General features: G+C 45.3%; 1 protein-coding gene across 1 annotated transcript in view; it reads left to right on the top strand.

Moving 5' to 3' along the window:
• Positions 1-15,104, top strand: part of cnga3a (cyclic nucleotide gated channel subunit alpha 3a) — a 54,444-nt gene that overhangs the window by 18,989 nt on the left and 20,351 nt on the right. Inside the window, exons 2-3 of the mRNA XM_068034401.1 lie at positions 9,307-9,442; positions 12,695-12,811. Of these exons, the coding sequence (XP_067890502.1) occupies positions 9,342-9,442; positions 12,695-12,811 (218 nt within the window). The 5' untranslated portion in view covers positions 9,307-9,341. The remainder of the gene's footprint in view (positions 1-9,306; positions 9,443-12,694; positions 12,812-15,104) is intronic.

Genomic DNA, 15,104 nt, shown 5'->3' with positions numbered 1-15,104 from the left:
AGATGGAATGAATTGAGACGTCGCTCTTGGCTGGCATACGTTGTCCAGGCCTCGCTGCCGTAGAGCAAGGTACTGAGGACACAGGCCTGATACACTCGGACTTTTGTGTTCCGTGTCAGTGCGCCATTTTCCCACACTCTCTTGGCCAGTCTGGACATAGCAGTGGAAGCCTTACCCATGCGCTTGTTGATTTCTGCATCTAGAGACAGGTTACTGGTGATAGTTGAGCCTAGGTAGGTGAACTCTTGAACCACTTCCAGAGCGTGGTCGCCAATATTGATGGATGGAGCATTTCTGACATCCTGCCCCATGATGTTCGTTTTCTTGAGGCTGATGGTTAGGCCAAATTCATTGCAGGCAGACGCAAACCTGTCGATGAGACTCTGCAGGCATTCTTCAGTGTGAGATGTTAAAGCAGCATCGTCAGCAAAGAGGAGTTCTCTGATGAGGACTTTCCGTACTTTGGACTTCGCTCTTAGACGGGCAAGGTTGAACAACCTGCCCCCTGATCTTGTGTGGAGGAAAATTCCTTCTTCAGAGGATTTGAACGCATGTGAAAGCAGCAGGGAGAAGAAAATCCCAAAAAGTGTGGGTGCGAGAACACAGCCCTGTTTCACACCACTCAGGATAGGAAAGGGCTCTGATGAGGAGCCACCATGTTGAATTGTGCCTTTCATATTGTCATGGAATGAGGTGATGATACTTAGTAGCTTTGGTGGACATCCGATCTTTTCTAGTAGTCTGAAGAGACCACGTCTGCTGACGAGGTCAAAGGCTTTGGTGAGATCAATGAAAGCAATGTAGAGGGGCATCTGTTGTTCACGGCATTTCTCCTGTATCTGACGAAGGGAGAACAGCATGTCAATAGTCGATCTCTCTGCACGAAAGCCACACTGTGCCTCAGGGTAGACGCGCTCGGCCAGCTTCTGGAGCCTGTTCAGAGCGACTCGAGCAAAGACTTTCCCCACTATGCTGAGCAGGGAGATTCCACGGTAGTTGTTGCAGTCACCGCGGTCACCTTTGTTTTTATAGAGGGTGATGATGTTGGCATCGCGCATGTCCTGGGGTACTGCTCCCTCGTCCCAGCACAGGCATAGCAGTTCATGTAGTGCTGAGAGTATAGCAGGCTTGGCACTCTTGATTATTTCAGGGGTAATGCTGTCCTTCCCAGGGACTTTTCCGCTGGCTAGGGAATCAATGGCATCACTGAGTTCCGATTTGGTTGGCTGTATGTCCAGCTCATCCATGACTGGTAGAGGCTGGGCTGCATTGAGGGCAGTCTCAGTGACAGCATTCTCCCTGGAGTACAGTTCTAGGTAGTGCTCAACCCAGCGGTCCATCTGTTTGCGTTGGTCAGTGATTATGTCCCCCGATTTAGATTTGAGGGGGGTGATCTTCTTGATGGTTGGCCCAAGAGCTCTCTTAATGCCATCATACATTCCTCTGATGTTTCCGGTGTCTGAGGCCAGCTGAATATGACTGCATAGGTGTTGCCAGTAGTCGTTTGCGCAACGCCTAGCTGTTCTTTGTGCAGTACTTCTGGCTGCTTTAAGTGCTGCGGATGTTAAATCGCTGGGGGCTTTCTTGTAGTTCAAAAGTGCAATGCGCTTAGCGGCTATGACAGGTTCCAGCTCTTCATTATGAGATTGAAACCAGTCTGCATTTCTCTTCGCACTTTTGCCGTAGGTGGTCAAAGCTGACTCATAGATGGCGTCTCTGATGTGGGCCCACTTGGTCTCAGCATCCCCTGTGGGAGTGTTTTGAAGGGCTGTTACAAGTGAATTTAGAAATTTTTGGAACAGCTGTGGGTGAGAAATTCTGCTCGTGTTGATGCGCGGGTGGCCCTTCTGCTTGGAATGATGCAACTTCTTTGGTCTGAGTCTAACCTTGCTGCACACCAGGGAGTGGTCGGTGTCGCAGTCCGCACTGTGGAAGCTGCGTGTGATTTGAACACTGTTTAAGGCGGCTCGCCTTGTGACAATGAGGTCTAGCTGGTGCCAACGACGTGATCTTGGGTGCCTCCATGAAACCTGGTGACAGGGTTTAGTGTGAAAGAACGAGTTGGTGATGCAGAGGTTATGATAGGTACACAACTCAAGCAGTCTCTGCCCGTTCTCATTCATCCTTCCAACGCCATAGCGCCCAAGGCAGGAGGGCCATGAGTCATGGTCGGCCCCAACCCTGGCATTAAAGTCCCCCAGCAGGAATAGGTGTTCGGTGTTGGGGATGCTGCTAATGATGTTATGGAGTTGTTCATAGAACTGGTCTTTAGCTTCAGGTGCGGAGCAGAGTGTTGGAGCATAGATGCTGAGTAGGTGTACTGGACCAGAGGTGGTGAGCAGTCGGATGGACAGTATGCGTTCCGAGCCATTTGAGGGAGGCTCTATCATGCTGAGCAAGGAGTTTCTGATGGCGAAGCCCACTCCATGCTGTCTTGGTTCTTCAGGATCCCTGCCCTGCCAGAAGAAGGTGTAGTCTTGCTCTGCTAGAGAGCCACTCGCGGGGAGGCGAGTCTCCTGAAGTGCTGCAATGTCCACATTGAATCTACTGAGCTCGTTGTTAATGATGGCGGTCTTCCGAGAATCGTTGATTTGTGTAAGGTCTTCCGACAGGCCAGGACACATAGTTCTGACGTTCCAGCTTGCAAAGCGAAGGGCTGGTACCTTCTTTCCTTTTTTCATGTTGTTTGGTGCGGTGTATCAGTCCACCTTTCGGGCAATGACCCTGAGCTCCAAGCACCCATTGAAGCAGGCAGACTGTGGCGGGACAGAACCTTATTGACCGGGGGCTGCCCGGTTTGAGGCGGGCGGTAGCTGTCCAGTGAGGTGCAATGACCTCTCCCACCGACAAAGGCAACCCGTGGCGCCCAGTTTCTACGCCAATTTATCTGGACTTATAACCCGTAACTGCTGCCTTCCGTGTTGTTTTAGTCGCTGTGAGGCAACTATGGAGTGACCTCTCCATGGCGCATGCCTGGGCAAATTTATGGAGGTTGAGAGTTGCCCAGTCGTCAAAACCCCCCTCTCGGCCTTTCTGGTGGGGTCCAAAGGAGTGCAGGACACGACGTTTGGCACCAGTATGGCTGCAGGAACTGCCGGAAACATGCCAAAGGTGACACATGACCGCCTACGGGGTTCCGCTCCGGATTTTCTGTTAGGGTTTACTCCCTTAGCCTTGGTCTCTCCCGAGACGCCCACAAGGCAGTGGGGTTGTTGGGGCCCCTACACAGGTGTAGGATGGTGCCGGTGGGAGGAGGGGATGCAAGGGGGAGGGGTAGAGGGAGGGGGTGGGGGGGGTGGGGGGGGGGGGGGTGCAGGGGAAGGGGGTGCGGGGTGAAGATGGTGCGGGGGGGAGCGGGCTGGGACGGGGTTGTGAGGGGGTGAGCTGAGAGGGTGGAGCAGGGAAGGGGACGGGGGTGGGGGGGGGGTGGAAGGGGGGTAAAGGGGGGGGGGGTGGAATCTGGTGCAGGTAATAAGCCATTTCCTCAGTGCCCACCATCGACGTCCGGAAAGCTCATCCACGTCCTTCGGGAGGTGAAGCATCATTTGGCAGACTTAGAGGTGATTACATTTGCTAAGGGTTTTTTTTGCAGTGGTTTAAATAAAGGCATGCAGCATTGCCGACAGTGCGCTGCAGATGCTCTCCGAGCCATCTCCCGCGGGCGCTTTGAAGTTGCGGCCGGGGGGGCCGTTCGTGGATGTTTTGGGTGTTCGGGGCACCTTTTCACAGGACTTCTCTCGGGTCCCGCAGCTCCTTCTTCACCTCAATGGACTTACCGCATGCCGTGGCTGCAGACACTCTGGACTGTGAAGACAGCAGGATCGGAGATTGAAGTATCGGCAGCTGTGCTCGTCAGTTTCATCCGGATCAATTTCATTGAGAAAACAAAGAGCAGGTGTGGCTGGGGGAGGGCAGTGGGCCCAGGTAACATACACTAAACTAACTGTTAACTTTTAGATAGGGCTAAAATGAACTGATTTAAAGAGCCAGGGGAATTTAAACAGTTTAAGAGGGCAGATTGGGGGAGAAAACGTTAGGGATGGGAGCAGATGGCCATGGATAGAGTTGAACAGCAAGGGAGCTTCCTAGGGAGCTTCCAGCCCAGGAGCCATCTTGAAGCATCTGTTGTATGTATTGCCTGATATTCAGGCCTGTCACAGTCAATGGAATGGAATATCAGGCCAGGTGTATAACAGTCAGTCGATCCGATCTGCCTGTTTTGCACCCAAGTTGATTTTCTATCCCTTGATCTTAAAGGGGGACAATATTCATAAACCTTTAATGCCGTCACATATAAATAATTCAAAGGTACATTTCAACAATTGAAAGAAGTTACGAAAGACTCTGTTTGAGTTTAATAATTGTTGTGGCTTTTCTTAGTCTCTTTGTATGTTTACTTTTGCCAATTTTGTTTGAACATTTTTGTTGATGATATTCCAGAGGAAATTCAGTTGGAGAAATAACTTATCCTGACAGGTTGATTGACCTGAAATAACATGCAAATGTAAAGGGTAAACGCATTGAATCCTCCTCAGTTAATGTATGTGTCTATTTATGTTAATATGGCCCTATTGCAGGGCTGAGCTCAAGACTCTTTACAACCAGCTGATGCCTCCAGAACTCTTCAGTTTAAACAAGATGAATGGGTTCATAAAACTAAAGCAAAAGTATGTAATCAACATCCTAACTAAAAGCTTGATTTTGCAAACCATGTTGGAAATGAGAATCCATCTTTAAATGGTTCAACTATGCCACCATCTGGGGTTTTAAGTAGCAAGTATTTGTGTATTTGTGTGCAAGTTGTCCCAAACCCTCTAATAAATATCTGAGCATTTCTAAGAAGCAAACACACATTGTAGCAACTTGCATTATTGTAAAGCCTACTGGTTACCAAAAGAATGCATATTTCTTTATCAGATGGTGTCACTTAAATTGTATTTCATTTATATAGTGGCAACTGTCCTTATTAAATGCCCAACAACGCAAAGAAAATGTTTATCTCTGATGCCAGTTAACGAGGATTTCTCCCACACTTTGTCTTGCGTATTAAATAATTTTCAGAATTTCTTGGCTGGCGTGCATCTGCCAAACAATTTTTTTTTAATAGATGCTCAATCAATGTTTTATCAGTCACAGTCTCTATCTGCTGGCCTGTGACTGTGTCCAAAACTGGATCCTGGTATTGCTTTGGTGTGGTCTCTTAATGGTTTGACTTAACTGAATGCCGCCTATCTCCACGAGAGTGAATTTACTGTCCTGGCAGAAAACATTAATGTTTCATGCAGAATTACTCAAAAGTCTAATCCATAAATAATTAGAATAAAATAGATTTGTTCAACACACTCAAAAAATTTGTTCAACTAACTATTGTCCAAAGAAAATAAATACTTGCATTCATATAGTTCCTTTCACGACCACAGGATGCCCCAAAGTGCTTTACAGCCAACAAAATACTTCTGAAGTATTATTACTGTTGTACTATAGGAAATGTGGTTGCCAATTTGCACACAGCAAGTTCCCACAAACAACAATATGATAATAACCAGATAATTTTTTTTTTGGGATGTTGATTAAGGAATAAATATTGTCCAGGATGCCAGGGAGAATTCCCCTGTTGTTCTTTGGAATACTGCCAGGGAACCTTTTATATCCACCCAAGGGGGCAGATGGAACCTCTGTTTAATGTCTGATTTGAAAGATAGCACCTCTGATTGTGCAGCATGCCCTCAGTTCTGCACTGGAGTGTTAGCTTTGATTTTTGTGCTCAAGTCCTGGAGCATTGACTCGGAGGGAAGAGAGCTACCAACTGAGCCATGGCTGACACCTGACAAGAATTAAAAGTAGTAACATTTTTGGCATAATTATTGAAGAAAGGGGATGTGTTTTAGAGGGACATGATGTACGAATGTACTGAACAACAGAATAGAAGAATATTGCTTGTGTCTTTGATTCAGTTCACAGTAAGTCGGTTCTAGATAGAGTCATAGAGTCATAGAGTTATACAGCACAGAAACAGGCCCTTCGGACCATCATGTCTGTGCTGGCCATCAAGCACCTAATCCCATTTTCCAGTACTTGGCCCATAGTCTTGTATGTTATGATGTTTCAAGTGCTCATCTAAATACTTCTTAAATGTTGTGAGGGTTCCTGCCTCTACCAACTCTTCAGGCAGTGCGTTCCAGATTCCAACCACCCTCAAATCCCCTCTAAACCTCCTTCCCCTTACCTTAAATCTATGCCCTCTGGTTATTGACCCCTCCGCTAAGGGAAAAAGTCTCTTCCTATCTAACCTATCAATGCCCCTCATAATTTATATTGCCTCTCCTCGTTCTTCCTATCAAAATGAATTACTTCACACTTTTCTGCATTAAATTTCATCTGACACTTATCATCCATTCCACCTGCCTGTCTATGTCCTCTTGAATTTTCTCTCTACTCTCCTTACAGTTCACAATACTTCTGAGTTTTGGGTTATCTACAAATTTGAAAGTGTGTCCTGTACACCCAAGTCTATGTCATTAATATATCATGAAAAGCAAGGGTTCTAACACCAACCCCTGAGGAACCCAACTATATACCTTCCTCCAGTCTGAAAAACAACCGTAGACAACTACGCTCTGTTTCCTGTCACTCAGCCAATTTTTTTTTTGTATCTTAAACTATTTCGCACAATTTATATTAATAACTCTCCCGAGCTGTTCATTGAAGTGGTTTACATTATTATCTGAATATTGTAGTCAGGAGCGCACTGTAGCTCCAATGTACATTCCACGTTTTTTTTTTAACCATGGGCTTTGTTTACTCTTATCATTCCATAAATCATCTTCTCAGGTGGCACTGTAGCACTCCACAAATTATTTTTTCTCCCAGAAAGTATTTCAAATTTGAAGTCTGACACTTATACTTCTTTAACTTTTTAAAAGAAACTTTCAGCATTAGCAACCGTTATCAGACTGATTCCGTGGTGAACAGGTCTTTGGGGGTGGGGGGTGCTGTGGTGATGGGGGGGGGGGGTCTTACACATTCAGTCACAACCTTGTTACTTTCAGCACTATATCTTCGCCTTCACTACAACTGTCTACTTTCACCTCAGTAACATACCCCAGCTTATCTGCAGCCGAAGCCTCATCCTTGTTACCGCTCCTCGACTATTCCGATACTCTCCCAGCTGGCTTCCAACTGCCTCCCTCTGTAAATTTCAGTATTGATGTCCATATTCTGTCCTGGACCAAGTCATACATCACCCTTGTCCTCGTTGACTTACATTGGTTCTCAGACCCCCAATGCTTCAACTTCATTCTCATGTTTAATTCACTTCATGGTTTAGTCACTCCCTCTCTCTGTGACCTCCTACAGTACCCGCACCAAACTTCCCCTTCTCTGACCCTTGCCTCCATCCATCACTCACGAAGACTTGCAACTGTGCCTTCCACCTACCTCGGCCATAACCTCTCTTATTTCCACTGTAAAACCCTCCCCTTCTCCACCACACCCTGCTCCATTACAACCTTCCTTCAACTCAACTTGATTGATCAAGCTTTTGGTGTCTCCTGCAAATAGCTCTTTCTTTGGTTCAGTGCCAGTGAATACACCTCTTTGAATCGCTTTGGGACAATTTTCCTATCTTAAAAGGTGTTAGATAAATGCAATCTTGACAATCCTTTTCAAGTTAAAGATTAGTTTGGACGGAATTATGACACAAACAAGTCAGTTGTTACACTATGGTCTTTGTTGGCTGAAAGAATACCCACAAGAGTTTGTTTTCAGCCAAAGCAGTTTTCTGGAAATTGTTTCCATTTCCAAATAGATTCCGGGATTCATGAGAAATAATTTAATGTAAGAAAACTTTTTTTTCAATAGAGAAAATGATTGGAATAGATTATTCTAAATAATCTAGAAAAAAGTATGTTATTGTAAAATACAGAGAATGGGGGGAAGGGAAACATAGGACAAGCAGAAGTAAAATGTTTCAAATGTTTTATTTTAAAGTGCGCTAAGTATTTAGTTATGTATTACAGGGTCTTAATAATAAAGCTACTGCATTATTAGTGCTTCTTCTGTCATTAAACATCAACATGGTCATTCGAACAAAAGCAAAATACTACTTATGCTACAAATCTGAAATAAAAACAGAAATTACTGAAAGAATCACCAGGCCAGGCTGCATCTGTGGAGAGCTCAGTGACCTGAAATGAAAACTCTTTCTCTCTGCACAGATGCTGCCTGACCTGTTGAATGTTCCAGCATTTTGATTTTCTTATTAGCGATTAAAGCCTTCCATTTCCCTAGACTTGCTGGACGGCCTAAGGGTCAAAGGGGGAACGGTCGAGCAGCAGTATATTGATAATGGGTGACCTAAAAGGAAGGGAGACCTGACTCAAGGTTCTCATTGCCAGTAAGAAAATTGATCTTTACTAAAACAAATCAAAGTCTGTGGAATCAATTAGTTCACTCTATAAAATGACGATGTTACCAGTTCATCAGGGTAGATGATGTTCTTCTGCAAAAAGGGGATGGCGGACTGTATTGGAGAACAAGACAAACAGAGACGTGAATGTTGGGAGTGAATGAGAACTAATTCATTACACTGGTATTCCATGCTTACGTCATATGCATTTATTTGGTATTTTGCCTTCAGTTATTGTGGAAGTTTTCAAACTTGGGTCCCCGGCCCTGGCGATCCCTTGATGTCATGAATTTTTCTGTAATTGTTGACTTACTAGTACAATATTTCCATTGCTGTCTATTTGTTCTGCAATAATAATAACTTAATTTGGAGTAGCTGACATTGTCTTTCAGAACCTGGAACAGGGGTCACGGGTAATCTGTTAACATTTGTAAGTTCTCCCCCTTACAAGAAATTGTGAGTTATAATATTGATAATATTTGCCCTATTAATACTATTTTTCTTTCTCTGTACAACTAGATACATGAATAAAGTGACTCCTAAAAACTGTTTGGCCAGTCTCCCATCATAATTCTGGGCAGGAGACCAGCAGAACCCACTGGAGAACAGCAGCCATCTGGTTGCCCTGGATCTCTGCTGTTTCTGGGATTCTCCAGCTTGCCACATAAGGGGCAGAATATCCAAGCAATTGTTGTCAGGAAGGTTGGGTGGGGGGGGTGGCGGGTGGTGGGGGGGTGGGAGGATTTCCTATGCCAGGCATCCTCTCTTCCTTCTAACAGCAGGACATGTTTAACTGTCTAATTTTCATGCAAAATACAAAGAACTGTTATCCCCTGTTGTGACAGTTCATCAGTCACAGAATTGTATTGATCTGATGATTCCTCCACCTCTTTACCCAGATCAAACTTGTACTGTATCAGAAGGTCTGTAAGCGATGGCTACAATTAGCACCCAGCAGTCATATCCGCCCGTTCACAGACTCTCGGTCAGGAATAATGACGAGGAGCTCGAGAGAATAGAAAATGGCAACAGCAGGTAAAGAAAACCTTTTGGACTTCCATTGTTCAGCATGTTCATGCCAATATAATACAATGGAAAAATGCCTATAACATAATAGTTAACTGTCTCCACTCAGGATTTTCCAATCTGGTTTCTTGTTTGGCAGGATACATAGAAGTACCCTGAAGTCCAAATGATTGCTAACAGCATGTAAATAATATATAAGTGCCAAGACCGTACATAATACAAAATAATCTTTATTAGAAGTTTCTTTAGCTGGTCCAATATGACTTGTCATAGCTTTGCACTTGAATCACCTTTATTTTGTCGAAAGTAGATTAGAAAGTCAAGTCTATGTGACTGCAGAAAGATGTTTGTAATTGGTTTAGGAGACATATGGTAGCAATTTGCAGCTATTCTAAGAAATATTTTAGATGCTTTCTTTTATTATGAGGCTGCAATTGCAAGTGTATGCTCCTGTACTGTGCTGAAATGAACCAGCCACTATTGTGATATGTTACATTAGATATGAATTAGAGTGCGAAGCAGGAAGAGTCTTGAAAACAGAGAACCCTGGAACTCAGTCACCTAGCTGTAGGATGGGTTAAATTACAAGGAGAGATTGCACAAACTGGGGTTGTATTCTCTGGAATTTAGAAGGGTAAGGAGAAATTTGATTGAAGTTTTCAAGCTATTAGGGGGAGCAGATAGCGTAGATAGAAATAAGCTTTTTCTGCTGGTAAAGGGAGTCTAGGGCTGGAGGGCATAGTCTAAAAATTAGAGCCAGACCTTTCAGGAGTGAAATTAGGAAACACTTCCTGCACACAAAAGCTGGGTAGAAGTTTGGAACTCTCTTCTGCAAATGGTAATCAATTGTTAATTTTAAATTTGCAATTGATAGATTTTTGTTAACCATAGTTATTAAGGGATATGGGGCAAAGGTGGAGTTAGGTCTCAGATCAGCAATCATCTCATTGAATGGCAATGCAGGGGCTAAATGGCCTACTCCTGCTCTTCTGTTCCTAGGAGGCTGTGTGATGCAAGTCCAATGGAAACTTTGTTGTAGTAGTTTATAGTGCCTGAATTTACTGGCAGGAGGCAAGGTTTTGGCTTAATTTTATCTTATTTTGTGAGTTATGTTTGCAATCTTTTGACTTTCTATTCTCTTTAGCTGGGATGATCTCTGGACTGTGAATGACAAGTGTTGTGGAAACAATGATGACCCATATCACTAGACTCCTTAGAGATTCCTCCTCCCACATAAAGTTGACTACTCCATCCTTCAGCCCGGTTAAGAACCAACAACAATAGTTACTAAGGATATTGGAGTTCAAATGACAATTAAGCCCAGGTTCTTAGTATGGGAGTGCATCACTCCCACCAATGGAACTGCCAGTCCACCCATTGCTGGCGGTGGTTGCATAGTTAGCCAACAGGAAAATGCTCATGTTTAAATGCAACCTGAATAATAAATTGTTTGCTGGGTGCCAAAAGTAACAATAGTGGTTCAGAATGTTTTATTGTTCAAGAGTTTTTTGGTCTTTTAAACTTTATTTGCTTAAGGCTTTTAATTACAGGAAAGGGCCCCTAAGCACAATGAGCTTGTCCCACCACCTTGTCAGCATACCTCTTCTCTCTTCAGAAACACATCCTCCAATTGTCTCTTGATCCTGCTTACGCGGTCTCTTTCAATAGTGGTGACTGCTAACTAATTCCATAAGTTTATCAGTATGTGGGTGAAACTGTTCTTCCTGACTTCCATTAACTTCATAATTTCCTCATTTTTAACGCTCTCTGGCATTTGAGCTTTTTGCCACAGTGAACAATTTGACTTATTTATTTATTCTTTCATGGGATGTGGGCGTCACTGGGCAGCATTTGTTGCCCACCCTAATTGCCCTTGACAACTGAGTGGCTTGCTAGGCCATTTCAGAGGGCAGTTAAGAGTCAATCACATTGCTGTGCATCTGGAAACACATGTAGGCCAGACCAGGTGAGGACAGATCAGCTTTGTCAACTCACAAGTATTATAATGATAATATCAAAGGCAGGCCATTCAGCCTATCCAGCTTATTCTTTTCATAGAAACCTACATTCTACTAATACAAATTTCTTTTGTAATCTTAAAAGCTCAAGCCTTCTCTTTCCATAGCTAACTGCCACAACCTTTCCTCGTAACTTAAATTCCAAAGATCCAGAATCTGTATCTGCTTCTGTACTCTCTGAGCAATACTTTCCATTACTTATTTCTTAATGTGCGTGATATGTGATAAGATATTCATGCACAAAATATGCTGTTATTGAAGTAAATAGGATTCCCAGTCAGCCTTGACTATTCAGTTCTAAGCATTCCATACTGTTTCTCATGAACTGGCAGATCAAGTCAGTAAGAACACAAAAGTGAATGAATCTACCACTGACCTGGGGCTGGAATTTGTGGAGGAGGCGGGGCTTCCAGCACCAGGTCAAAAAGCATTTTCCCGCCCTCCAGAGTGATCCTCTGGTCTTTTTACATCAAAGTTTCACGAGCCCGGATCCCCGTCCCTTTAAAGACGGGGATCCCACCTCCAAAAGCTGCTGGCCAATCATAGGTGGCCACTGCCGGTACTGCAGAGGCCTTGGAAACAGGACCAGCGCTGGAAACCCAGACCTCAGTTAAGTGAGGCAGGGTCACAGGGGCCAATCTGGAAGACCCCAGTGAGAGTGGTTGTAGGGGTGGTCGTAAAGCCCAAGGGTAGGGGGGTCCTGGGAGATGCATTGTTTCCCAGCCGGGGCCCTCCATGGGCCACAGATTTCCCAGGAAGTAGGGACACCCACCATCCCAAGCCCGCAGGGAGCTAGGTCTTGTTTTACAAAGCACCCTCCATGTGTGGCGGAGGCACCCCAGCCACTGGTAAGATCCCAGAGGTGGCGGAAAGAGGCCCTGAATTGGCCATTAATAGGCCACTTATGGGCCTCAACTGGCCGCTGGGCAGGAAGGCTGTCCCCCAGGTAAATCACTTGATGACGGAGCAGCGATGGGCCCTCCATCACCCTTCGCAATACGATGGGCTGCCTCCAATCCCGCCTCGGGAGCCCATAAAATCCAGCCCTTGGTCTCACTTCATTGTTCTGACTTCCGTATGATGTATGAGGCATTTTTAACTTCACAAACACAATTCGCAATTGTTTTGAAATTTCACTTTTCTTTGAAGAATGGTGGTCTGGCAGAAAATCTGTCAGTTGTACTTTGAATCTGAGGATGATTTCCTAATCCATGACCCTGACTTCTGATTGGTTTCTGCTTAGGACTCACTCATTGTGTGAAGATACATCTTCTGAGCTGCAGGGAGTGATCTCCACAGAGACCAAAGGCCAGCCTGAATCCCGTCGGAGTTCTTTCACAGGCAGAGGAGCTCTAGCCAGGTATTGTTGCTAGCTCGACAAACTGCTCTGGTAAGATAAAGCAGGTTAAATGGGATTGTATAAAACCCGAGGGAGATCTAAATCAGGATAATGAAGAAGGTCCAAATGGTCTCCTTCTGTGCTATTATTACTCTTTATAAAATGAATATATAAGATTAATTCAATTTTTAACTACCAAATTTCATCATGCCTATCCAGTACTGAGCAACATAGCTTGCTGTAATTACTGATACAGTGTGAAACAGCGTGATACAGCGTGAAACAGGGCTGTGTTCTCGCACCCACACTTTTTGGGATTTTCTTCTCCCTACTGCTTTCACATGCGTTCAAGTCCTCTGAAGAAGGAATTTTCCTCCACACAAGATCAGGGGGCAGGTTGTTCAACCTTGCCCGTCTAAGAGCGAAGTCCAAAGTACGGAAAGTTCTCATCAGGGAACTCCTCTTTGCTGACGATGCTGCTTTAACATCTCACACTGAAGAGTGCCTGCAGAGTCTCATCGACAGATTTGCGGCTGCCTGCAATGAATTTGGCCTCACCAACAGCCTCAAGAAAATGAACATCATGGGGCAGGACGTCAGAAATGCTCCATCCATCAATATCGGCGACCACGCTCTGGAAGTGGTTCAAGAGTTCACCTACCTAGGCTCAACTATCACCAGTAACCTGTCTCTAGATGCAGAAATCAACAAGCGCATGGGAACGGCTTCCACTGCTATGTCCAGACTGGCCAAGAGAGTGTGGGAAAATGGTGCACTGACACGGAACACAAAAGTCCGAGTGTATCAAGCCTGTGTCCTCAGTACCTTGCTCTATGGCAGCGAGGCCTGGACAACGTATGTCAGCCAAGAGCGACATCTCAATTCATTCCATCTTCGCTGCCTCCGGAGAATACTTGGCATCAGGTGGCAGGACCGTATCTCCAACACAGAAGTCCTCGAGGCGAACAACATCCCCAGCTTATACACTCTACTGAGTCAGCGGTGCTTGAGATGGCTTGGCCATGTGAGCCGCATGGAAGATGGCAGGATCCCCAAAGACACATTGTACAGCGAGCTCGCCACTGGTATCAGACCCACCGGCCGTCCATGTCTCCGCTTTAAAGACGTCTGCAAACGCGACATGAAATCCTGTGACATTGATCACAAGTCGTGGGAGTCAGTTGCCAGCGTTCGCCAGAGCTGGCGGGCAGCCATAAAGGCAGGGCTAAAGTGTGGCGAGTCGAAGAGACTTAGCAGTTGGCAGGAAAAAAGACAGAGGCGCAGGGGAGAGCCAACTGTGTAACAGCCCCGAAAAACAAATTTTTCTGCAGCCCCTGTGGAAGAGCCTGTCACTCCAGAATTGACCTTTATAGCCACTCCAGGCGCTGCTCCACACACCACTGACCACCTCCAGGCGCTTACCCATTGTCTCTCGAGATAAGGAGGCCAAAGAAGATATTAAAGCAGAAGGCTTTGCCACTGATCATTAAGCAAAATTCAAGAATACATACCTAACCTACCTTTTGTTTTAAATTCATTCTGGGTGTGAGCGTTGCTGGCAAGGTCAGCATTTGTGTGTGACTTGGAAATGAACCAGCAGATGGTGGTGGTGTTCCCATGCATCTGCTGCCCTTGTCCTTCTAGGTGGTAGAGGTTGAGGATTTAGAAGGTGCTGTTGAGCAGGAGGCTTGACAAGTTGCTGAAGTGCATCTTGTAGGTGGTGTACACTGCTGCCAGCGTGCAATGGTGAAGGAGGGAATGTTTAAGGTGGTGGTGGGGTGCCAATCAAGTAGGCTGCTTTGTCCTTTATGGTGTCGAGCTTCCTGAGTGTTGTTGAAGCTGCACCCAACCAGGCAAGTGGAGAGTATTCCATCACACTCCTGACTTGTGCCTTGTAGATGGTGGACAGTCTTTAGGGAGTCAGGAGGTTAGTTATTCATCACAGAATTCTCAGCCTCTGACCTGCTCTTGTAGCCACAGTATTTATATGGCTGATACAGTTAAGTTTCTGGTCAATGGTAACCCCCAGGATGTTGATGGTGGGGGATTCAGAGATGGTAATGCCATTGAATGTCAAGGGGAGATGATTAGATTCTCTCTTGTTGGAGATAGTCATTGCCTGGCACTTGTGTGGCGCAAATGTTACTTGCCACTAACTAACTCAAGCCTGAATGTTGTCCAGGTCTTGCTGCATGTGGCCAAGGACTGCTTCAGTGTCTGAGGAGTTGCAAATGGTACTGAACATTGCAATTATCAGCGATCATCCCCACTTCTGAACTTATGATGGAGGGAAGGTCATTGATGAAGCAACTGA

The sequence above is a fragment of the Heterodontus francisci genome, chromosome 6, assembly GCF_036365525.1.
Source record: "Heterodontus francisci isolate sHetFra1 chromosome 6, sHetFra1.hap1, whole genome shotgun sequence".
In the NCBI taxonomy this organism is placed as follows: Eukaryota; Metazoa; Chordata; class Chondrichthyes; order Heterodontiformes; family Heterodontidae; genus Heterodontus; species Heterodontus francisci.
Note: the sequence above shows the minus strand (reverse complement) of the source record. Positions and strands in the feature narration are given on the sequence as shown.